This window comes from Anastrepha ludens, chromosome 6, assembly GCF_028408465.1.
Source record: "Anastrepha ludens isolate Willacy chromosome 6, idAnaLude1.1, whole genome shotgun sequence".
In the NCBI taxonomy this organism is placed as follows: Eukaryota; Metazoa; Arthropoda; class Insecta; order Diptera; family Tephritidae; genus Anastrepha; species Anastrepha ludens.
The window spans coordinates 126,357,301-126,382,586 of NC_071502.1; the positions used below are offsets into that span (position 1 = coordinate 126,357,301).

The 25,286-nt window shown below is 39.5% G+C and overlaps 2 protein-coding genes across 2 annotated transcripts; both read left to right on the forward strand.

Moving 5' to 3' along the window:
• Window positions 1-3,803: 3,803 nt before the first annotated feature.
• Window positions 3,804-4,444, forward strand: LOC128866612 (bolA-like protein 3). Its single transcript, XM_054107480.1, has 2 exons — window positions 3,804-3,972; window positions 4,042-4,444. The coding sequence occupies exons 1-2, from the start codon at window positions 3,862-3,864 to the stop codon at window positions 4,225-4,227; spliced, it is 297 nt and encodes a 98-aa protein (XP_053963455.1). The 5' UTR covers window positions 3,804-3,861; the 3' UTR covers window positions 4,228-4,444.
• An 8,508-nt stretch (window positions 4,445-12,952) lies between these two features.
• LOC128866610 (ras-related protein Rap-2c) lies at window positions 12,953-24,803 on the forward strand. Its single transcript, XM_054107477.1, has 4 exons — window positions 12,953-13,457; window positions 23,952-24,089; window positions 24,156-24,273; window positions 24,338-24,803. Exons 1-4 carry the CDS (start codon window positions 13,323-13,325, stop codon window positions 24,493-24,495), a joined length of 549 nt encoding a protein of 182 aa, XP_053963452.1. The 5' UTR covers window positions 12,953-13,322; the 3' UTR covers window positions 24,496-24,803.
• Window positions 24,804-25,286: the final 483 nt, after the last annotated feature.

A 25,286-nucleotide genomic window follows, 5' to 3' on the forward strand; every position in this document is an offset into this window, starting at 1 on the left:
AAAAAGAACAAAAATCTAAATAAGAAGAGCTTGTGTATGTTTTCTGTAGCTTAATTCCTATTGGAACTAAGAATTAATATTAGTACTTATACTTTCAGATGTCATACTAAGTAAATTTCAAAAGAAACATGTCAAGGACATATTGTTACGCTTTTCTTCAAATAAAAAGTCTCTCTATAATTTCTCCGAGCTCGATCATTGGATTGCTGAATAAAAAACAACAAGCTAATGGCGGGACAACTTGCTTGCTGTATTTAATTTCAGTGCTTAGTCATTTTACTTTATGTTCGCACGCTCAAGACTTATTACATTGTACATGCACCTCTGCTCATATACATGTGTTTAACAACTATCGTAATTTCTAAATGTGACAACTCGTACTTTCTAGCAGCTTCTGCCTTGAAGGCGGTCGCCGTAGCCGAATGGGATGGTGCGTGATTACCTTTCGGAATTCAGAGAGAACGTAGCTTCGAATCTCCGTGAAACACCAAAATTAAGAAAAACGTTTTTCTAATAGCGGTCGCACCTCGGCAGGCAATGGCAAACCTCCGAGTGTATTTCTGCCATGAAAACCCTCCTCATATATTAAAATATATCTGACGTTCGTAATGGACTCGAAACTGTAGGTCCCTCCATTTGTGGAACAATATCAAGACGCACGCCACAAATAGGAGGAGGAGATCGGCCAAACTCCCGTAAAGGGTGTACGCGCCAATTATATATATATATACATATATATATAATATATATATATTCTTTCTTGAAGAGCACTATTTTCCTTTTCTTTTTTGAAAGCCGTGAGAGAATCATTCTGTCATAACATATTTTACCTAATTTGAATGAGATTCCTCCAAATCTACCATAAAAAATAGATTATTCGTACAAATGCAAAATATGTATAATATGGAAACGCGTCAAAGATAACTGTTGAATATAAAGACGACCGCCGTAGCCGAATGGATTGGTGCGTGATTACCATTCGGAATTCACAGAGAGGTCGTTGGTTCGAATCTCGGTGAAAGCAAAATTAATAAAAACATTTTTCTAATAGCGGTCGCACCTCGGCAGGCAATGGCAAACCTCCGAGTGTATTTCTGCCATGAAAAACCTCCTCATAAAAATAACTGCCGTTGGGAGTCGGCTTGAAACTGTAGGTCCCTCCATTTGTGGAACAACATCAAGACGCACACCACAAATAGGAGGAGGAGCTCGGCCAAACACCTAACAGAAGTGCACGTGCCAATTATTTATTTTTATTTTTAAACACACTAACAAAACATTGTATATATCGTAATGAAAAACTAATATGGCTGGTGCAATAGTGTGTTTCAACAAAAATCAAGTAAAATCTAACGCTTATAATACGTTCACATATAAGTAGATCCTCTTTTTCGTGCTTAACTCCCAATCCGTAATTAAAAATCGAGAATATCCATACAAAATTTCTCTCCCAAAATCTGAAATTATGTATAAAATAATCATAGATAATAACCATACTTTTTGACATACTACCCTGTATTTTCTGTGTAATAGATCATTATTTTAACGATTGTAAAGAGAAACGTAAAAGTAAAAACTAAATAATATGAATGCCGGCAAAGAAAACAGGTTTGTAGAAATAATTCTAATAAAATCATTCATATAACAGAAAAAGACGTGCGTCCATAAACGTGTGTCTTCTTATTACTTATTATATAATGTAATATCAAATTTCGAATGCGTATTGCTGCTATAATTTTTTGAAACCTCAATTGCTTATTACTAGTAGCCAACGTTTTGGTTTTGTATTTTCTGTACATCAGTTTAACAGTACCCTCTATAATGCCACATCCTTGATATTTATTTTTAAGAATTATAAAATTGAAGATATGGCAAGCCCGACTAAGAACCGAAAATGTAAAGGCTAGGTTAAGGGGTTATACGCAGTTATGACTTTCAAAAAAATCGATTTTTTTTATTGCATTTTTGTAATGTACATATATTCAAAAGTATACGCACGAAATTTGAAGTAGATCTAAGCAATACTTTCGGAGTTATACCTAAATATGTAGAGATGCCTCGGCACGTTTTAAGGTAGGTATTGAAACTTTAAACGTGTTTTTTTCAAAACGGCATTTTTCAAGTCGGTGTACACGATATCTCGAAAACGGCTTGTTTGATCGGTCAACCGTTTTAACTCAATCTTTAAAGATACATTTTCTAGTAATTAATCGTTCCTTTTGTAAATCTGATACTTATTTTCCATTTTATAATCAATTTACGGCCAAATTTTAACGTAAAAATCGATATCATTTCTTTTAAAAGCTGCCATTTTGTGAAAATTCACTATTTGGATTAGCCGAACGATTAATTACTAGATAACCTAATATATTAACAAAATTTGTTTGGTTTTTTGATTTCAGATAATCCAATTCTGAGTTACGATGTACACCGTAAATCGTCTTTTTTTAAAGGAGGTTCCAGAAATCGCCTGCAGCGCGCTCTATAATCAACATTTTCATAAATAAAAAATTTTGTTACGTTCTTGAAGGATGCTTTTATAACCGCCAAAAATTTTCAAATTAAAATATTCTGAAGTTTCTTCAGGATAAATCCTTGACAACCCGTCTTTTATTTGCTTCATAACTGCGTATAACCCCTTAAGTTAAGTTACGTAAATTAAGTAAACTACTTGTTTAATGCTACATCGTTTCAACATTGATACGCATGCCACACCGTGCGTAATATCCCTTGTTACCTAGTAGTCCTCTGTTTTCTGATTTCAATAAATTGCATCCTTTTTTGCTTTCTACCATATTTTAATACTATTTATGCAAGCTCAATGTGAACAAACAATATGAAATTGAACATGTGAACATTTAAGGGGTTATACGCCGTTATGACTTTCAAAAAAATTGATTTTTTTTATTGCATTTTTGTAATGTACATATATTCAAAAGTATACGCACGAAATTTGAAGTAGATTTAAGCAATACTTTCGGAGTTATACCTAAATATGTAGAGATGCCTCGGTAGAGATGTCAACCGGTATTGGAACTTTAAACGTGTTTTTTTCAAAACGGCATTTTTCAAGTCGGTGTACACGATATCTCGAAAACGGCTTGTTTGATCGGTCAACCGTTTTAACTCAATCTTTAAAGATTCATTTTCTAGTAATTAATCGTTCCTTTTGTAAATCTGATACTTATTTTCCATTTTATAAAGCTGCCATTTTGTGAAAATTCACTATTTTGATTAGCCGAACGATTAATTACTAGATAATCTAATATATTAGCAAAATTTGTTTGGTTTTTTGGTTTCAGATAATCCAATCCTGAGTTACGATGTACACCGTAAATCGTCTTTTTTTAAAGGAGGTTCCAGAAATCGCCTGCAGCGCGCTCTATAATCAATATTTTCATAAATAAAAAATTTTGTTACGTTCTTGAAGGATGCTTTTATAACCGCCAAAAATTTTCAAATTAAAATATTCTGAAGTTTCTTCAGGATAAATCCTTGACAACCCGTCTTTTATTTGCTTCATAACTGCGTATAACCCCTTAAACGTACAATGTGGCATAAAGTGATTAAGCATTGAAATTAAATAAAGCAAGCAAGTTGTGTGGTCATTAGTTTATAAATTTTACTTAGCAATCCAATGATCGAACTCCAGGGAATTATGGAGAAACGTTTTATTTATGAAAAACATAACAATACGATATTACTTCTAATATGAATTTATACAAGGTGATGACACTGCTCAAGTGACACCGACTTGAATAGATTTTCTTCAGTGTATTTTATATGTGATTCATAATCATCAGTAGCATGCCGTAGTGGTCCGTATCCGCATTTTCAACTTTTATCGAAGTTATCGTCATAATGAATTTAAGACAAGGAATTCAACTTCTCTTTCCTCGTTTTTCCTCCTCGGTTCAACAGAATGAGGCTCAGCAGAGAATTTTGCAACTGTTATCTGGTAGATTTCCTCAGGTATGAAATTCAGAGCGTTTACGCCACATACATGCTTTGAATTGTTAAAAGATATTCATGACTTTGCAGGCAAACGTCAATGTCGTTGATGTATCTGGCGGATGTGGTGCAATGTTCGAAGTGTTTGTAGAATCCAAGGAATTTGAAGGTTTATCAACATTAAAGCAACATAAACTGATAACGCAAACATTAAAGGAACAAATAAAGAACATGCACGGAGTCCGCATACATACATCCGTCCCCAAAACTAAATAGCACTAGAACTTAGTTATCTAATGCTTTTCCTCGTGATTACAACACATTGTTTTGAAGCTTCGTCCCAAATTAAGAAGCTTTGGAAAATTGCGATAAAGGAATTAAAATGACAGCGGGTGTCAAATGCGAAGAGAATAATTCAAATGAATTTTTGTGATGAATAACTTTAGTGAAACAAATAAAACTCGAAATTACTGGTCCATTTCGGAATAGATAATTACGAGTCCAAATTAAAAAACAAAAACTGCAAAACTTTTGGGAAAAATTTGGTGAAATGTCCTCTGGAGGCTTATAGTTTTTAAGTAATTTGTTAAAGTTATATAATTTAGCGCGAAGTTAGTGCTGTCAGATACCTAAAAAACGAAGTTCGTATGCAGATTCCTTTGAATTTTACAGAAGCATTGACTGGAAGGATGCTTGTAAATCAGCATTATTTTTGCGTAGAACTCCATTTAGCGTAGGCGACTTTCGGCCACGCTGCAAAAATATATGTATAATTATAACTCTAGCTACGCTTTCCACATTATTCTTTCGTAGTACTGCTTACCACATAGGCGCTCTTAGGCTGCACTTAAAAAAAACACCCTCATGAATTAAAATGTTACTGTATCTGTGTAATATGGGGGCACGATAACCTCTACCCTAGATCAACACTGAACTGAAATACTCCATTTTTGATCGTATTTTTATTTTAATTTGCAGGCATATGGCAACACAATATTATTGCCAGTTCCAATGAATTGTTATTATCTTTTTTAAATTTATGATATTGTCACAAAACGTGAATGTTCCCGAAACGACTGTTTAGTTTAAATCTTGCAAATACCAATATTACCAAGCCATTCACTGAATTTTCACAAGCATGTATATTTTCTCCCTTTATTTGTAATGTTCGTTTGCTTTGTATTGAGAAGGGAGCTGTCGTCAGACTTGTCAAAATCGCGAAAAAAGTAACTGTTTTTTCAGGGCGCCACCTAAGGTTCTACTTTACCGTGACAATTAAACGTACAAAAAGTTGTTGTTAGTCAGGTACCACCCCTTTAATAAATGCGCCTTGAATAAAAGTCACAAACTAATGAGGAAACAACTTGCTTGCTTTATTTAATTTCCACACCTTATCACATTATTTTACATTTACACGTTCACACGCTCCATTTAATGTATTTTATCCACATACAAGTTCGGCTTCAGGAAATCCTGCTCAACGTGGTGGAATTATCAACAGAAGCTATTGAGGGCAAGAGATGGTGAGGCGTTAAAAATGAATACTTTGCTGTGGTAACTCTGGATGTTAAAAGTAGGGGATCCCATTTGGACCGTATACTGAGGTTAAGAACTGACAAAGACATTGAAGAGTCCAATGTAATAGCAGCAGCCGTATGTAGTTGTTGTTGTATCAGCATAAACATTCCCCATACTTACATACGGGGAATGCTGCTTGTGTGACAGTCCTTGGCCGGATATAAATCCGGGTCGTTTCGGTAACGAAGAACCGACTGTCGTGGAAACGACATTGAAGAGTACAATGTAACAGCAGCAACCTTATGTATGACGGTGCTCTTAGTCTGGATTCGCCTCCTAGAACCAAAGTCATTGGATTCGCGGTTGATACCGTGGTTTTAGTGGCAAAACACATCCAAGACATTGAGAGGATCGCCTGCGAATCAGTAGATAGATTCAAGAATTGGTTGACGTCCATGTACCTGGAATTAGTGGAAAATAAAACTGATGTGGTTCTTATAAGTAGCGGGAAGTTAGTAAATCAATTAAGTAAATATCAATTCAAATCCCGCTCTTAAATACTTAGGAGTTATGTTTGATAGTCGTTTAAAATGCTCCTAGAATACGCTGCGAAGAAGGCGTCGGATGTACAGTCTTGTCTGGCACGAATAATTCCAAACAATGGGGACCCTAGCCATAGCAAAATAATATTATATAGTAAGATTTTCAGCTCGGTCCTTTTGTACGCGGCATTGATCTGGTCTTATGCATTGAATGTAAATAGCTATGCAAAAAAACTAGTTGTCTATCGGCTAAGAGCTTTGCGAACTATCTGCGGCTTCCCGACAATTTCCGATGAAGCATCCTTCGCCATTGTAGGACTACTCCCGATAGACATTCTGCCAAAAGGTTATCCGAACAAAACGGTAGAGCAAGGCGTAAAGAAATTGCAGCAGAGGAAAAGTGTCGTTCAATCACCCACTGGCAGGACCAGTGGAACAGGTCACCCAAAGGAAAAGAGAGACGCATAAGGTAACACCAAGGGGACAAGTTACCATCTAACCCAATTCCTTTCAGGACATGGGGTATTTTGAAAATACCTCTATATATTTGGTCATGACAACTCCCCAAATTGCCCAATCTGCACAGAGAGGGAAGAAGATGTTAATCACGTCTTGTTGCAATGCTCACGCCTTCAAAATTTTAAGAGGAGGAAATATCGTGGATTTTATGCTGAAATCAGCTAATAACTAGAAGAGAATCTACGTGTATGTAACAAACATTCATAACGATCTCAACAATAACTTAGAGTCATTTTTGGTAGTCCCACGGCGGTAGATAGTGGAGAAAGTGTAGCTGTGAGGCTACAAGTCGTGCATACTGCTAAGCCAGTATAGCAGTACTCATGAGAGTTTCCTCTCCACGGTCGTCATTTCAGAAAAACAAAACAACCCATTTTAGACTGAATAATTTGTGCGCACGCACCTCTGCTCATAAACATGTGCTTAAAAATTATAGTTATTTCTAAATGTGGCAACTTCAGCCGTCATCTGGCATTCATGATTAAATTTAGTATCTCATTCATTCGGCATTTTTCTAATAGCGGTCGCCCCTCGGCAGCATAGATGACTAGATGTGAAACTCTTTTTCTCGTGAGAGCGCTGAAAAATGTGCATTTTTTATAACATTTTCCAATATTGCCATACCGGTAGAAACATGAATTGGGTATTTTGTTAAATAAAAATTGGAAATTTTTAGTTTCCACACCACCATTGAGGTTAGTATTTAGTGTGCGGTTGCCCAATAGTATATTACTCGTAAACACCTACATATGTTAAAAATAAGCACAATCCGTATGAAATATGTACATGAATAAACAAAAAATTTAAAAATTTATGTGCAAATGAAATTATTTAAAACTGAAATACAAAAGTAATTTAATAATAATAAAGTAATGAACGCGAAAAACTTAAGTTATAATTAAAAACATGACATATTGCAATTTTTTTATATAACACAGAAAGTGGGTAACAAAAAAAAAAATCTCAAACAACGAACAGAATAAGTTAAAGCAGATTACGTTTAATTTTTGTAAAATATCTCAAACTAAAATTCAATTCCCTCACCTACTCTTTTCAACCATAAAATATTTACGTATATACAAATTTACAGAAACCAACACACAGTTTTCAATAAAATTACATTATGTTGCATAAGACTAATTAAAAGTAGAAGTCGAAAAGGATATAACGAGCTTTGGATTCTACAAACTCGCTTCAATTCAAATTATTACATTTCAATTGAATTAATTTTAAGACAAATAATTATAAACATTTCAACACGTCATTTCTCCATTAAGCAAAAACGAACTGTTTTCGTCTGTTATTTTTGGCGCGTTTCTTCTGGCAGTCTGCCATTTCGCCTATCAGCTGTTCAAAATCCCATAATGTGTGAGTGCTGCCAAGTTTTGAAATGTCCTCATGGGCGCGCTCTCTCTCAAAATGAATAAGTTTCACATCTAATTATCTATGCTCGGCAGGCAATGGCAAACCTCCGAGTGTATTTCTGCCATGAAAAAGCTCCTCATAAAAATATCTGCCGTTCGAAGTCGGCTTGAAACTGTAGGTCCCTCCATTTGTGGAACAACATCAAGACGCACACCACAAATAGGAGGAGGAGCTCGGCCAAACACCTAACAGAAGTGTACGCGCCAATTATTTATTTATTTTTTATTCATTCGGCTTCACATATATAGGGTCCGCCATATAACTTTACGGAATTAAAAATGCTATAAAAAAGAAACTACTCAACATTCTTCCAAACTGTTTTTTTATTTATTTTGAAGTACAATCCTTCCGGTTAATGATGGAACACAACTTCATTCATATGGCTGCCTCGGCTAGCCATGCACCATCCCATACGATCGGTCCAATTTTTCAACACATTTTCGATTGTATGCGGCTGTATTTCAGCTATGACATCGCGTATGTTGGTCTTCAGTGCATCAATTGTTGCTGGTTTGTTGGCATAACACTGGTCCTTGACGGCACCCCAAATTGAAATTGAAATCTGAAAAAGTCGAACCAAGGAGCACCAGGAGATTTGGTGGCTCCTAAAACACTCAGGCTAAAGAGTCCATTGTATTTAAAGCTCTGGAAAGGGGATAGATAGTCAAGGAGGCAAGGAGAAAAGTATCAGAGAAAGAGATAGGAAAGAATAAAGACAGAGATAGCTAGTCCTGTGAGAATTTTCCATATTCTTTGGCAAATATGTAAATATCCTCCAGTTTTAGAGAACGAATATTACTCATTCTCATGACATAGGAACCCAATACTCGTAGCCGTGATCTAGCAAAGGCAGGACACTCACAGAGAAAGTGCTCAGTGCTATCCGCCTCCTCCAAGCATGACAGGGGTTGTGTCCCGTAATGATGCCGACCATCGACCGAATGTCTTTCCTTTTAAGTTTTACTAGAAAGTTTGACAGTTTTCTGTTCGGACTTGTCACAAAACACTTTGCAGTTCTGCAGCGTTCTAGACCGGACCATCGCTCTTTATGTAGATTGCCTACATAATCTCGGATCCAATTCTTGATTTCTGCGGAACTGATTCCGATTATTGGCTCTGGCCCCTGTGGGGGCACCGCTGATCCACGGTTGGCCAATTCGTCGGCAATTTCGTTTCCTTGAACACCGGAGTGTCCCGGAACCCATATAAGTACAAGCCTGTTTTGTCCTGCGACAGAATTAAGCTTCTTCTTACATTCTTGAACAATCTTTGAGGTTTGCTTCGCGTTCTCCAGGGCCTTCAATGCAGCCTAACTGTCACTGAAGACTCCAATCTGTTTCCCGCTCCATCTCCTCTCGATTATCCATTCGGCTACTTTCAGGATGGCAAAAACTTCTGTTTGGAAAACAGTTGCCAGTTCCCCCATAGTGTAGTGATACTTATTACTATGGACCCATCGGTAAAGAAAATATCCGTCAAACCTCCGTTAAGACCCAGGGGGAGTAAATCAAGCATAGCATTTAGGGCATCACCAGAGGTTGTACTCATGGCACCCGTGATACATTAACATACACTTCTTTGCAGCCTGTATAGTTCTCGGATTAGGGACTTAACCATGCTCCGTCGCCACCAGACCACAGAAGCGTAAGTAATGATTGGTCTGATAAGTGCCGTGTATATCCATAGGACCACAGCAGGCTTCAGACCCCAGGTTTTGAGAGTCTACAACAAAGCACCACAGCAGCGGAGAAAGAACACCCCCTTGGGGACATCCTTGCTTGACCCTGACTGTGATTTGTTCGTCACTGCTCCCACCAGCGGTTAACAGCCTCTCAGAGAGCATGGAATATATCCATTTTATAATGGATTGATTAACTCCGTGTCGTTCGGCAGAAGAACATATCGAGCCGAAAGTGGCATTATCAAAAGCCCCCTCAATGTCCACGAACACGCCCATTGTGTATTCGTCAGCTTCCAGCCCGGCTTCAATCTTGCTAACAAGATCGTGTAAGGCTGATTCACATGATTTTCCACTCTGGTAAGCGTGGTGATTTCTACTAAGTGGACTTCTCGGCAATACCCCCACTCAAATATGTTTCTCCACCACTCGTTCCAGACTTTTCAGCATGAACGATGTCAAACTGATTGGTTTAAAACTTTTTGCTAGGGAATAGTCATCTTTTCCTGGTTTCGGAATAAATACTACTCTTACGCGTCGCCATTGGGATGGTATATAACCAAATGCAAGACAGGCTGTGAAGATCCTTTTCAGCGCCTCAATCAGCCTGTCTCCCCTTTTTTTAAGCATTGCTGGATATATTCCGTCAGGTCCAGGGGACTTAAAGTTCTCGAAGGAAGACAAGGAAAACCTTATCGATTCCCTTGTCACTATCCGACTAGCAATATACCAGCTGTACCTAGAGGTTCCACCGTTGCTACCGTTATTGTTCATGCCACTTTCTGCTTCAGAGAGAGTTCTACTACCCGGAAAATGGGTTTCGAGTAGAGCATTAAACGTTTCCGATTTTGAAATGGTATATGAACCATCAGGTTTTCGAATGGAATCCAGCCTTACTGAGCGGTCTAGATGAAGGACCTTACAAAGTCTCGCTGTTTCCCTCATTTCTTCGACGTTACTGCAGAAATTTCTATAGGATTCAAGTTTGGCTTTCCGTACTTTTTTCTTATATTCTCTCTGTGTAAGGCGATGATTAGCCCAGTCCTCTTCTGTTTTGATCTTTAAGGCCTTATTAAGAAGTTTCCTGAACCGTACAGGAAGCGGTGACAGTTCAGGGTTCCACCAAGGAACCGCTTTCCCCTGTCTGCTTTGCCTGAGTGGGCACAGTTCCGCAAAGCAATTGATTAAAGTACCTTCTAATTTCTTAGTAGCATCTTCAATCATTTCTGCTGATTTGCGTTTTTTCAGGTTTGGTAATCGCTCTGTTACAAGCTCACCATACCTGTCCCAGTCCACATTTCGAGGATTCCTACCGGAAGGTATTGATGTTGTGTCAATTCCCAGTCGGAATTCGATAAGACGATGATCAGAAAGAGAGTCCTTTTCCAAAACTCGCCATCGGTTGATTTGATTTCCAACTGACCTATTGGTAAGTGTTAAATCAATCACCTCTTGTCTCCTTCTGGTCACAAAAGTTGGTTTGTTACCAGTATTTTGAATGACCAAATAGGATGACAGGATAAAATCCAGTAACTTGAGACCTCTGGGATTGCATTTGCTGCTTCCCCACACAATGTTCTGTGCATTTGCATCACAGCCCCACTATTAGCCCCAGATTATTGGATTCTGCATACTTGACCACTTCTCTTAGCTCCCTCGAAGGAGATGGCTGTAAAGAGTCGGAGCCTAGGTAGGCCGAAACTATGATAGTTTCGACACTGTTCCCACTTTTCAAGTACAGTGCAGCAACGATATCTCCGGAGCATAGCTCTTTTAACATCGTGTGTTCGATCAACCTCGGCATGATAATACATGCTCGCGGTCTCACATTCCCTTCACAATGAAGTATTTGTCCAGATAAACGAATATCAACGGGATACACTCTTATAAAAAATTGTGCAAAAGCGATTAAGTTCTGCGGCTCACACGATCTTTTTCAGCATCAGGTTAAAGAAGTCACACGACAGCGAGGGGCTCGGAGAGGTCCTTCCCAATTCTGATGGCACTGCTGGTATTGAGCAACGTCGTTTAGCCGTATTAGTTCTGCAGACGGACAGATACCCTGTCGAATGCAGCTTTAAAATCGAAAACATATGGTATATGTCGATTCTGCTTTCAAGGGTCTTTTACAAGACGAATTGTCGACTGATTTTCCAGTCTAAAACAAGACTGATAAGGCCCAATGAGTTGTTTGATGGTGGGCTTCAGCCTTTCCCACAATACGCTCGCTAGAACCTTAACGCGACATTTAGAAGACTAAATACAGAGCACTCTTAAATTTCAATCCGTAGGCATATTTTCATCCGACCATATTTTGCATAGAGCTAATGCATGGACCTTTAGCCGCGTTATCGCTAGTTTCACCTCGTTATGGTCGGGCAGCGGCACGACGGTTCTGACGCCAACGATTGGTGTATCGGGATCTTCACATTCTCCGCTCTCCAACGGATGCTCGGAAGCTACATATAGAACCATCCTCCTTTATATTACACCTACCAGCACATAACAGTATTTTAAAACAACAAGAATTTAATAAATGCGCCTATGAACACATTTCGAAAAAGTCCTAAATGCGCATTTAAGGTTCAGAATGAACGCGGTGGCATACGCTTCGTTGTAGCACACTGGTTTTAAAATGACGAGCCGCACACGAGTCGTCAGCTACTTGTACTCGTCACAACAAGCATGCAACATGACGCTTATCGTATATCAGAGTCGTCAAATATCTTGTACGCTTATAGTTTGTTTTTGATTTTCAGTGCTAGTATTCTGTTTGAATAGTGTAGGCAAGCAGGCATATCGTCATTGTTGCTACATTAAAAAATAATGTAGTGCCGATGACAATTGGACCCGTGAGCGGAGGCCCTTATACATTATCTAAAACAGCTGTTTTTATATGCTGCACTAACTTGCATCAAGTATGAAACTAGCAAGGCCAATCTATTAAAGATGGTGTTGCTAATCCGCTGACTTGTTTTTTTTTTCTTTCGATGTGTCCATGCAGCTGTCAGCACAGAATGCAACAAGGCGAATTAAGTTTTTGTTTTCTACTTCACCAACACCTTGCCGTGACAATCAAACGTACAAGACATTGTTGTTGGTCTAACGCTACCACCTTCAATAAATGCGCCATGGAAGCTAGTGTAGCTTCACAGTTCAGTACAGTTTAGTGTAAAAAAAGTTCATCGAACAATTTTTTCTGCACTAGAGAGTCTATGCATTTATCGAACGGACTTTGCATATGGGTCATAGAATAATTATTTTTATGGCACATATGTAGCACTCTGTAATGTTTTAAAAGGGCGAAGTTTCAGGATTGGTTACAATCAAAGATATTATTGACGCTACTGTATATATGTGGTGAAACATATTGCATTTTTGCATTTGTAATTTTAATCAAAAAAAAAATATTTTTAAAGTTTAGTAAACAAAGTATTAAGTGCGTCTAATAGTTTAGTTCAAAAGCAAATACAAACTCTCTAGTTTGCCATGTAATGAAGTTGAGAAAATTTCTTTATTTTCGGTATTCCTCGTGTTAGCATTTGGTATACAATAGTCAAGTACTTTGTTTAGAACTGACAAGAAAGATTTAATTAACTTTCAACAATAGCAGTTCAATCAGCTTTACTGTCGGTCCATTTGACTGGCTAGTCTCCTTTGAGACTTACGGAAGATAAAATTTTGAAATAATGCGAGAATTTAAAGTGGTTGTGTTGGGTTCGGGCGGTGTCGGCAAGTCTGCCCTTACTGTTCAATTCGTTTCCGGGTGCTTTATTGAAAAGTACGATCCCACCATTGAAGACTTCTACCGAAAAGAAATAGAGGTAAGAGGCATTTTGTAGATATCAATGCTTAATTTTATGTTTCATTTTTTTGAGCACGTTTAATTATACACACCTATAGTTTGTATGTAAAATGTATTTAAATACATTATAGAAAAATGGTTGCAGGAATTAGTTCTTCATACAAAAACAAAAAAATATAGAAACTCATTTGGCTAATCATATCTAAATATGCAGTAAGCGAATTTTCGTTTTATATTATACAATTTATAGAAACGATTTCTTCTTAACTGTGTACAAAAACTGGATGAATCAACCAAAAAATAAAAAAAACTAGGGTCTGTCAGACTCACGCACGGTAGAAGAGAAAGTTCTAAGTTGGTTGTTCCATGCATGGGAGCCCCGGTTTAGATCTCTCCCCCCTCTCTCGTGTTAAATTCAGGTTTTCATATTTTTTTTTTCTATATCACTCCACATAAATTTGTACTATTTATTTTTGTCCTTATTAGCTTCAAATTTGACACTTGGGTGCAGTGTTGCACTTGACGCTGACATTTCTTTGCACTTCCAATGGTATTTTTTGCCTACTTTTGGCGCGTTAATCAATTTGCTTTGATCACCGAAACGGTTGAAATGTCATTTTACAACCTTCTACTTCAACTATCGTCACTCGTTTGGCAAACGCACTCATTGTATCGCTTCGTCTCCTCCATACCTACCATCTATTTACTTCACAGCAGTTTCTTATTGCTTTCCCGCTTACACACATTCAATCGGCGCTTGATCTGATACACACAGCACTCATTTGCACGGGCTACGGCTATCTATAATACCCGTTGTCGGTTGTCGATTGTCGGTTGTCTGCATGTCGCCAGTCTACTTCAATGCTTGCGATGCGAGAGAGCGAATAGGCGAGAGTGGGAAGGAGCAGCTGCTCCTTGGCCCCGCCCATTTGACGGATTTCGGTAACGCTCCGAACTTACCGTTTCACTCGCCTATTTTCAATCTGCCTTGGGGCCCCCGACGCGCCTAAAGAAGTTTCACTTCAAAAAACTATATATATAATCATAACATTGGTCACTTAATAATTTCTATATAGTGGCGAGTAAATAATTCAAACTTGTCAAGAACAATACGTTATTCGCTGACAAAATAATATTAGCTTTTAATGGTTCAACCCTGTAAGGACTACCACTTGATGAACGCCAAAGGTATGGAGGGAAGCTACTTTATAAGTTTATAAGTTTCGCAATTTGTATGGTTCTTCAGCTGGCCCACCAGTCGTTTTAAAGACATTTGGAAAAGCCTATAAGTAATCCGTGGTCAATCAGAAGCAGTCATAGGTATAAAAAATGATGATGCATTTCTGGTGTGGGGTAGTTCGGAGGAGCTCAGATTTAAAAATATCTGGAGATATCATATAGTATGATTTCCCTGTTTTATTCGTCCGAACTGAAACTGATGTCAGAATTATTTCTTCCTCAAAAAAACAAAAACGGCTTACTGCAGGAGAAGTACTCTAACTCACCAAGTCTGCTCGCTATCACCGAACTAGAACTTTTAAGGAACTTGAGATTACATAGACGAAGTATTATATCGCGTGTTATTTGCAAACCTAACAGAGCTCGTAACTGAGGGGCTCCTTTGAAGGCAATACCAGAGGTACATATATGTATATATAAGCGACTGTTGTTGTAAGAGCATTATATTATATATAATATTTTTGGAGAATTTTACGGAAGTGGTATATCTTATATATATATATACAGCCCGATAAGTGCAATACCGATAACTGCAATTTCGCGGAAAGTACAATTCGATTTTGAGTCCATAGAAAACTCGAAAAGAGCAATAAAAAATTGCAATTTTCGGGCGCAAAAGAATTCTTGTTCGAAGAAATTTTTTACTTAATACGGCGCGTTCATCACGCGCGAAGACACAGCTTTATAGCTATGCACAGTTATGGTTCTCGGAATTATTGCGACCAAAAACACTGTTCTCACGCTTTGTCATTTTTGATTTTTACAAATAATTGTAAAATTGTAGCGCTGATATCATAAAATATGGCATCGAATCGTTTGTGACATTCAACACGCGTTAGTTTCAAACTGGTTCTTGAGAGCAGTTATGGTAAATGTAGGGATTTTTGTCGAAAAATGTGGGTGTAGGGAAAAGGACAGATTTTTTTAAATTCTGTAAATGTAGGGAATTTTTAAGAAGGACAGAAACAATTTTTAAATAGCGGGGTAAAATTAAAAAAGTTCATTTAAAATAAAAATCCGCAGTAAGATTTCATGCCAGACTTCTTTTCCTTATGGCAGCATACTTTTAAAAGCGTTAATATGGCAACATTGCCGTTTTTTCTTCGTTAACACTAGCACGATTTTTTCTTTGCGCGTAAATTGTTAGTTGTCCCACGTTTTCTGGTGCTTTTCACTTTTGAAGTAAGTTTACAATTATTTTAGTTTAGGCTTTTTTTATATTTAAAATGCATATGTTTTACAGAAATGAGCTCCTCCTCTTCGACTGACTCTCCGGAGGAGCACCAGGAAAAACAATGCAAGTATCGGAAACAAAAGTTCAATAACAAGTGGCTTGACGACGAAATTTTAGTGGCTAGTTTGAAGCTGTGGCTAACGAACAAGTGTGATTAACAGAAGCACGCCGATACAAAAATGCACCAAAAAATATGAAGGCAATTAAAAAGACATCTAAAATAAACAGCTTTTTTTAGAAAAGGCGAGTAAACCAAATGGTTCCAGAAATTTCGAAATAAGACTTAGCATGTTCTTCCCTGAGCATAATGTTGCGATGCAAGCGGTGGACCATTTAATCCCACTCTTAAAAGAAATCGTGCCTGATTCTGAAATAATAAAAAACTCTGAGCTCGGAAGAAAGAAGTGCACCAACATAATAAAAAATGAATTGGCAAAAGAACAATTTAGATAAAAAATTAAAAGTAAACAAATTTTCCATAATGGTCGATGAGAGCACAGACATCGGACTGAATAAGCTTATGTGTTTCATGGTGCGATTTATCGGCGAGAGAGCGAGCGGCTTGTGGTTAAGCTGCTGGATCTAATTCCAATAAGAACTGAATGCACTGCAGAAGTTCTGTACGGAATTTTTAAAAAATCTTAAGCAAACAATTCAATTTTGACTTTGCAATTGCCTCATTATAGTGTAAACACGGGAGAAAAAAATGTACGGAATTTCGTAGGGAAAATTTGTTGTAAGCGTAGGGAAAAGTAGGGAATTTTTTTGGGTTGTGTAGGGATTTTTCAAAAAACCATTTACCATCACTGCTTGAGAGTAAAACAATCGTTCGGAGTTTGAATCATTTTTTTTTTGCTTTCATCAAATAAAATCATGGGAAAAGTGAAAAATAATCTACATTTTCTTACATTGAAAGAAAGAGATGAGATTCTCCAAAAAATTTAAAAAGGTGTTAAACAACGAGATCTTGCATTCGAATACAAAGTTGATTGCGCAACGATTTGCCGAATAAAAAAACAATCCCGTTCATTAAATGAAAATGCATACAATTCATTTTCACTTCGAAATAAACGGAAAACTTTGCGGTTTGGCAATCATACAGAGCTCGAGAAGCGTTTGTACCAGTTTTTCATGAATCAGCGGCGACGAAATGCTCCTGTTTCTAGCTTGATATTGAAAAGCAAAGCATTAAAAATATTTGATGAAATAAAAAAGGATGGAGAACAATTCAATGCAAGTGATGGATGGTTTTCGCGATTCAAGAAACGTTTCGGACTTCGCTATTTGACTGTGACTGGTGAATCATTATCTTGTGATCCAGAAGCCATTGAGCCATTTAAGGAAAAATTGACGGCGAAAATCGCTGAAAAAGGATATGTAACATCACAAATATATAATGCTGATGAAAAGGGGCTCTTTTGGAAACTTTTGCCAAATAAAACCTACGTTTCGAAAGATGAAAAGAGTGCTCCAGGCAACAAAGTTTCAAAACATCGAATCAGTGTTCTTTTGTGTGCAAATGGTGATGGCAGCCACAAAATAAAACCATTAACGATTGGCAAATCTATGAATCCGCGTTGCTTTAAAAATGTGAAGTGAAAAAATTCGCCAAAGAAAATGATGTTCCACCCAAAGCATTACTCTTGCTGGATCAAGCCCCATCTCATCCGCCCGAAGAAGAATTAGTTTGTGGTGAGATCGAAGTGATGTATTTTCCGGCCAATTGCACAACGATTTTACAGCCAATGGATCAAGGTGTTATTAACTTGACAAAAATTCAATTCAAAACATTGCTAATGGAAACCATAATTAGTGAAAAAGACGCGATTATTGAATCTAATCCAGACGATATGCCATTGGATATCGAAATTGGCGACCCCCTTCTTGTTGGAGGATTACAACGGTTAAATGAGATGGTCGAAAACTGTGTGGGTGAAGCAGACACAGATGAAATCCGCAATTGGGTTTTGGAATTAGGAATAGATGAAGGTGATAGTGAAGCCAATGAGCCGGAAGATACTACTCAAGAAGAAACAACCGAAAAAGTCCAGCATGAATCAATTTTTGGCTGTGTCAATACAATTTTGAAATGGGGTGAACAGAACGATGTACTGTCATTCAATCAGATCGCTTGTTTGCATGATATCCCATCAAAAGCACTTGAAAAGTGTTACGAGAAAACGCAATCGAAAATAACAAAGTTTTTCCAAAAAAATTAATTGAATTTTGGAGCACACACTCATATGTCCTTCCGCATTGATCTCTTTGTATTAATTTCAATAAATATGTGTTTATTTTTCTTGAATATCGACCTTTTGAGCTCATTAATTGCATTGAATAGAGTTAAAATATTTTTCCCTAAGTATTGCTCGATCCACAGGAGAAATTCGCAAAAGTGCAATTTTTCGCTAAGTGCAATCATTGCTGAAATTTTCCAATTGTACTTATCGGGCTTCTACTGTATATATATATATATATAATTAGCGCTTACACCCGTTTGGGTGTTTGACCGAGCTTCTCCTCCTATGACGTGCGTCTTGACGTTGTTCAACAAATGGACGAGCCTACGGCCGCTTACTTTCTTACTTGGTTACTTTTGGCACTTGTATGTGTTATTTATAACTAAATCACAATGTTTCAAATACATATATGAAGAAAAAAACGATTTATTGGTGTTATAAATTCACAATATCTTCCTAAAATGGATAGAGTGGCATTCACTTTGCTTGACATTACGAACGCTTTTCATGCAACATCAGGAGACCCGTATGGCAGTATTCTTGGACCACTTTTTTTTTAATTCTTAATCCTGTTTATATAAATATTAATAAAAGTTGTCAAGTAATTTTTTTCAAAAATAGTTTAACAACGCGAAGTCAACATATCTAAATCTAAACAAAGGTCTGTAGAGCAAGTTATTGTTATTAACAGGGTTGTTGTGGGTTGTTAACAGGCGGTATTGGGGTGCCCTTTAGTTGAAGATTGACTTCATTCGTCGTCGTGGATTTAGTGGGGGAAAGTTGGAGTCTTCGGAGATAATCGTTCACTTTTGATTACAACCCATCGATCGCTCGTTCGAGACGATGATATCAATATCATAAGCATACGCCAACAATTGTATGCTCTTATAAAAAAGAGATTGTATGTAATCCGATCAGCAATTGCTAGTTGTTGTTGTTGTTATAGCAGTATCTTCGCCCTGTCAGTGTAGTGTAATTACCGGTCGTCTTCGTCTAGCTTATCTAACGGTAGGCCCAGGAAACTTGCTGTTTCGACGGGTTGGGTCCAGAGGGAGAGAGGTGTTAGATGAGTGGGTTTAATGGGGCATGTGAAGAGGTGTTTAGTGTCGTGCGGGGTGCCTTCACATGCTGGACATATGTTTAGTATGTCGGGGTCGCTTCTGGATAGGTAGGAGTTTAACCTGCTACAGTATCCAGAACGTAATTGTGCCAAGATTACGCGGGACTCTCGGGGAAGCTGGAGCTCTTCGTCTGCGATAGGTGGTGGTTGGACTCCGATAACGGAGGTCGGGAGCTTAAGAAGGTGGTAAGGGTCTCCCGATGAATGTCGTTAATGGCCTGTCTGTACACTGTCTGATCCTGGAGTGGCCTGTCCGTTTTGTCCTGGATCTCATCCACGTAGTTGTGTCTCCTGATGTGCCTGGGAGGTGGCTCAGGCTCGAGCAGGTGTCTGCACTTGACTTTGCCCCAAGTGCTGCCGGCGAGCGACTTGAGGACCTTGTTGCGATTCTGTACTCTCGTTGCAATAGCGGTTGTGTGCGCTGAGAAGGAGAGCAAGCTGTCAAAGGTGACTCCCAAAATTCTGGGGTTATTAACCGTCGGTATTGGGGTATCATCGACGTGTACCTGAAGTTGCAGCTTGACCTCCTTTGTCCAGGTGGTAAAAAGGGTCGCCGTGGATTTAGTGGTAGAAAGTTTTAAGTTTCTCGCAGTGAAGAAGCGAGAAAGGCGGGCAAGGTAGTCGTTTACTTTAGAGCATAGGCCATCAATGTCATTGCCCGACGCCATTATCGTGCAGTCGTCGGCATATGAAACCAGTGAGACACCCTCTGGTGGCTGGGGGAGTTTCGAATTGTAGAAATTAAAAAGCAAGGGTGAAAGGACACCACCCTGCGGTACTCCTTGCTTTATTTTTCTCTGTTATGAGGTTTGGTCTTGAAATATTACCGACGAGTGACGACCACTCAGGTAGTTCGCGGTCCACCTCTTCAGCCCTGGCGGGAGTGTCGACTGTAAAATGTCATCTAGTAGTGTGGCGTGGCTGACTGTATCGAAAGCCTTTTGTAGGTCCAACGCTACTAGGACAGTCCTCTCGCAGGGGCGGTTTTGGTTTAGTCCGCGGTTTACCTGGGTGTTTATGACGGTGAGTGCCATGGTGGTGCTGTGCACTCTACGGAAACCATGCTGATGTGGGGCTGGAGTCAGTCAATGAGGAGTGGGAGTAGAAGGGCTTCAAGCGTCTTCACTACTGGGGAAAGGAGAGTTATCGGACGATAAGACTACCCTTAGTTGGCGGGTTTCCCAGGCTTCAGTAGTGGGACCACTCTCCCTAATTTCCACTTATCAGAAATGATGAGAGTGGCCATGGACAGGTTGAAGACCTTTGCGAGGTATTCTACTCCCAATGGACCCAGCTTTTTCAACATCAGCATGTTTCGTCCGTCGGGGTCAATGGCTTTTAATGGTTTCATGTGTTTGATGGGCCCCCTGAACCTCGTCGCTGGTGCAAGCAAGCGGTGCACTGTTGTATGGCAGTTTGTGCAACCGTCTGGTGGCACAACGTTTAGATCTGTCGACCGGAGGATGCAGTATAAATTGCCGACTAAAATAGCTCGCGCATCTCTTCGGGTCCGACGAAGTACGACCGTTGAAGGTGATATCCACCTTGTCGTTGTGCTTTGTCGGGTTCGGCAGGGACCTTACGGTGGACCAGAGCTTGCTCACACCAGAGGTGAGGTTACAGGACTTCAGATGCTCTACCCATTTGGTCCGCTTATATTGGGTGACCAGTTGCCGGATCTCCGAATTGAGATCCTTTATACGAGGATCCCCGGGATCGGCCTGGCGTAGGCGGTCACGCTCGTTTGCCATAACGGCTGCTTCAGCTGGGAAGTTGGGACGTAATTCCCGGATCCGTCCAGCAGGTATGAAGCGAGCCGCGGCGGCTGTGATCGCCTTGCGGAATGCGCGTTCGCCTGCGCGCATATCGGTGGGAGTGGGTAGGGCTGCGACGATGTCCTCAGTAAATTCCGCGAATCTGGTCCAATCAGCTTTGTTAAAGTTGATGTATGACCGGTGATCCGCGGAAACAAAGTCGGCAGGTTTCTCGATCGAGATGATAATGGGCAAGTGGTCTGATGCAAGCGATAGCATAGGTCGCCAGGTTATGCTATTTATCAGGCCAGCGCTAGCAATTGTTATATCAGGCGAGCTGCTACAATTGCCCACTACCCTAGTGGGGGCGTCGTCGTTTACAGTGCTGAATGTCGAATCGTCTATCTGCTCTGCCAATAGCTGTCCCCTACGATCATTTGGCAGGCTTGAATGCCAAAGATCGTGATGCGCGTTAAATTCACCAACTACCAATCGGTTTTCTCCCCTGATGAGCGCACCAATATCGGGGAGATATCCTGCCGGGCAGCAGGTGACAGGGGGTATGTAAATATTATATATTTCGAGCTCGGCATCGTCTGACCGGACAGCTATACCTTGACGTTCTAAGGTGCTGTCCCTGTGGTCGATGCCTTCATCAATAAGACGATACTGCACTGAATGGTGTACTATGAACGCTAGGCCACCACCGTTGTCTCGCTCGCGGTCCTTTCGGTGCACATTGTAGCCGTCCCTGGTAATCAGGGGGGAGCTAGCGTACAGTTTTGTCTCCTGGACCGCAGCTATCTTGATTCCGAACCGACTCATGAAGTCGACTATCTCGTCAATCTTGCTCGTGAGTCCGTTGCAGTTCAGTTGCAGAAGCTTGACGCTTCGCGGGAGTGTCGTCGTAATTCGGGGGGTGAGGGATGCGTGATGTTATCTGTGTTGGTCCTGCTGTGCGTTCCGCAAGATGGGTAGTGGCCTGATGTTGTCTGATGGCCGCGCCACTGGGGGCGGTTGCGCGTGCAGAGCTCTGCAGCAGGGGGCAACGTAGTCGCGTGTCCACTCACGGGTGGTGTGCAGGCCGGAGCACCTCCGGAAATGACACCAGCCACTGCAAGAATTGCATTGAACAGTTGTCAAGTTCCGAGGAACTACGGTCTGACACACGGAGCAGACTGTGCGGGGGACCAAGAGCTGCTGGTTTGTCCCCGCACTGGGGTAGGAGCAGAAGGGTTGTGGGTTGGAGAGGGAGTTGTGTTGCTCTTTGGGGCTCCTTACCGTTGAGGTGTTGTTAGTGGCGGCAGTGTGATGTGCCGGCACTGAGGGCAGTGTAGCCGTAGAGGCGGGGGCCGCCTGTGAGCGTGAGCAACACGTGGCCACATACCTTGTGGACCACTCCCTGTGTGTCTTAAGGCCTGAGCAGGTCTTAAGATGGCACCACCCGTTGCACTGGTTACACCTAACCGAGGTGGAGTTCGGGTGGAGCCGTTTGTGGCAAATGCAGCAGTAGAATACTTCAGGTCCGGGGTTGGGTTCGACGCCAGCCCGGAAGAGTAGTATTTGGAGCAAACTGGCTGCAATGAGTTGCTCGTGTGACGAATGATTTGGGGTAAAATACAGTACACTAGACAGGGCTAGTATACTGGGGCGGCAGCCCTTGGTCGGGAATAAAAACCCGAGTCATTCCAGTAACGTAGAACCGGCTGTCATGGGAATGAGCAATTTAGCAATTGTTAGTCAGGCGAGCTGCTGTCGGAATCTTGCTCGAGAGTCCATAGCAGTTCTATATTAAGAGCCCGGCGTTCCTCGGAAGGTGGGTCGCTTTTCAGGGAGTGAAGTTGTCTGCGTTGGTCCTGCTGTGCATATCACTGCTATTGTTGTGCTCTATTGGTGGGAGATGACCGCACAAAACGACTCAGTTGCGGTGCATACGGATGTAAACAAAACAACTACAACAAAAATATCACTTTGGTATTCACGTCACTAATTGTGCTCACACTCACCAACGTAAACCTACGCCCGTAACAGTTGACACGATGAAACAACGATCTACAATACTGCGGAACGGAACAGTGATGGAAACTCATTTACATGGGGCTCTCGTTAGTTGCGTCGGGTCAGATGATACAGGCGTACGTTTACGTTGGTGAGTGTAAATCGTAAAAAAAAACTTCTACTGCATCTGCCTTGTATGGATGCGCCTAGGATTTATTTGTGTATCTAGCAGTCTAACGTCTATCAGAGCTATAGTAATCACCTGAGCTATTTGACCGATTCTCACTACCTATGACACAAAATCTAGACCCTTCAGACGCATAACCCCGTTTCTCTTTTTAGGCAAAGAAATCGAATTTCGATAGTCAACCAGTGAAGGATGTGTGCTCCCGGAATATAATTATATATATAATAACTTTATTAGAACTTTTTTAACTCTATATTAGAATCTACTTTGTAGGTTCATTGTGAAAAGTTCAGCCTTAATCACCCCGTACGATTAGCACGTTTTCCGTTTCCACGACAGTCGGTTCTACGTTACCGAAACGAGCCGGCCAAGGACTGTCACTACAGCAGCATTCCTAGTATATGAACGGGGAATGTTTATGCTGCTACAACATTAGCACGTTTCCCGTTCCCATGACAGTCGGTTCTGGTTACTGGAACGAACCGGATTAATACCCGGTCAAAGACTGTTACTCTAGGAGTATTTTTCAAACTTTTATGGAAAATGTTAAGTGGTTACTACAACAACATGAGTACATATTCTAGTCGTTCCATGAAAGCCGGTACTTTCAGTAGTATACCTCAAAAATTATAAGATATAGGAATGATAATATATTTTATGTATTTTACTCTCGTACTTGTATAACCTTCCTTTTATTATATTATGTAAGTAATATTTAATAAATTACCTTAATTAATACAGGTAGACAATTCCCCTTGCGTTCTGGAAATTTTAGATACGGCTGGTACAGAACAGTTTGCGTCAATGAGGGATTTATATATTAAAAATGGACATGGGTTTATTGTAATGTATTCGTTGACAAACCATCAAACTTTTCAGGTAAAATTTCAGCAACAAAACTATTGTAATTTCAGTTAATTCTAAACAAAAAATTTAATTTTTCAGGATATATCAAGCATGAAAAATGTAATAACGAGAGTTAAGGGAAGTCAACCGGCTCCAATTTTACTAGTCGCAAATAAAATTGATTTAGATTGCCAAAGAGAAGTTTCTACTGAAGAAGGTATTTGTGTTTATATTTAATTACTTAAAGGTCGTATATGTATGTATTGTGCATCCATTTTTAGGAAACGCTCTTGCACGACAATGGGACTGTCCGTTTATTGAAGCATCAGCAAAAGATAGAATAAATGTGAATGAAGTATTTGCAACCATAGTACGCGAAATGAATATGACACAGGAGAAACGTCAGAAAAAAAGTTACTGTTGTTGTACACTTTTATAGAAATATTAAAAATCGTATTAATATAAAATTAGCTCAAAAGTGTACGAGTAATTGTATTATTTCAGTTCAATATTTTTTTGCTCCTAACTTTACTGTTTTTTTCCAAAGCCATGCAAATATACGTATATAAATGTTATTTGTATAACTTTAACGAAAGACTGGAAATTCTTTAAAATATCATAAACCACTTTTTATCACGGTGGCATCAAGCTTCATTAATAGGATCGATTTGAAAAAAAGCGAATGCGTATAATACAAATTTAAATTTGAAATCGAATAATAAAGTTTCCAATATACGGGAAATATAATATGGACTATAATTAATTAAAGACCAGCAATTAATCTTTGTTTACATAAAGGTCAACTAATCTCCCGTACACTTTCTTCCAAACACTTGGAATGTTCCGACCCAATTAATTTTTATTTAATTTCATAACTAACCTAATTTAGGGTCTTAACATGTTCGACGTTTTAACTTTTAGTAGACCACCATCTCAGGCGAATTAAAGTCAATCCTTTTTCCCTAAATACTTATGGTGTATTCGCCGGAAATAATAATCCTTGGATCAATAGTGATGCTGCAAAAAATATTGATATTCATATCTCTGTTACAAATGAAGCAAAATTTCTGAAACTTGGTTCAAATGATGAGCCAAAAAAACAAAGTGACGTGCGGTGCAAGCAATTTTAAAACTCGCCCAAACTTGGTGTACATATTGTTCCGCATCTCGACTTTCGACATTAAACAGTATTGAAATTCGACTTAAACATTATTGAGATCGGAAAAACCA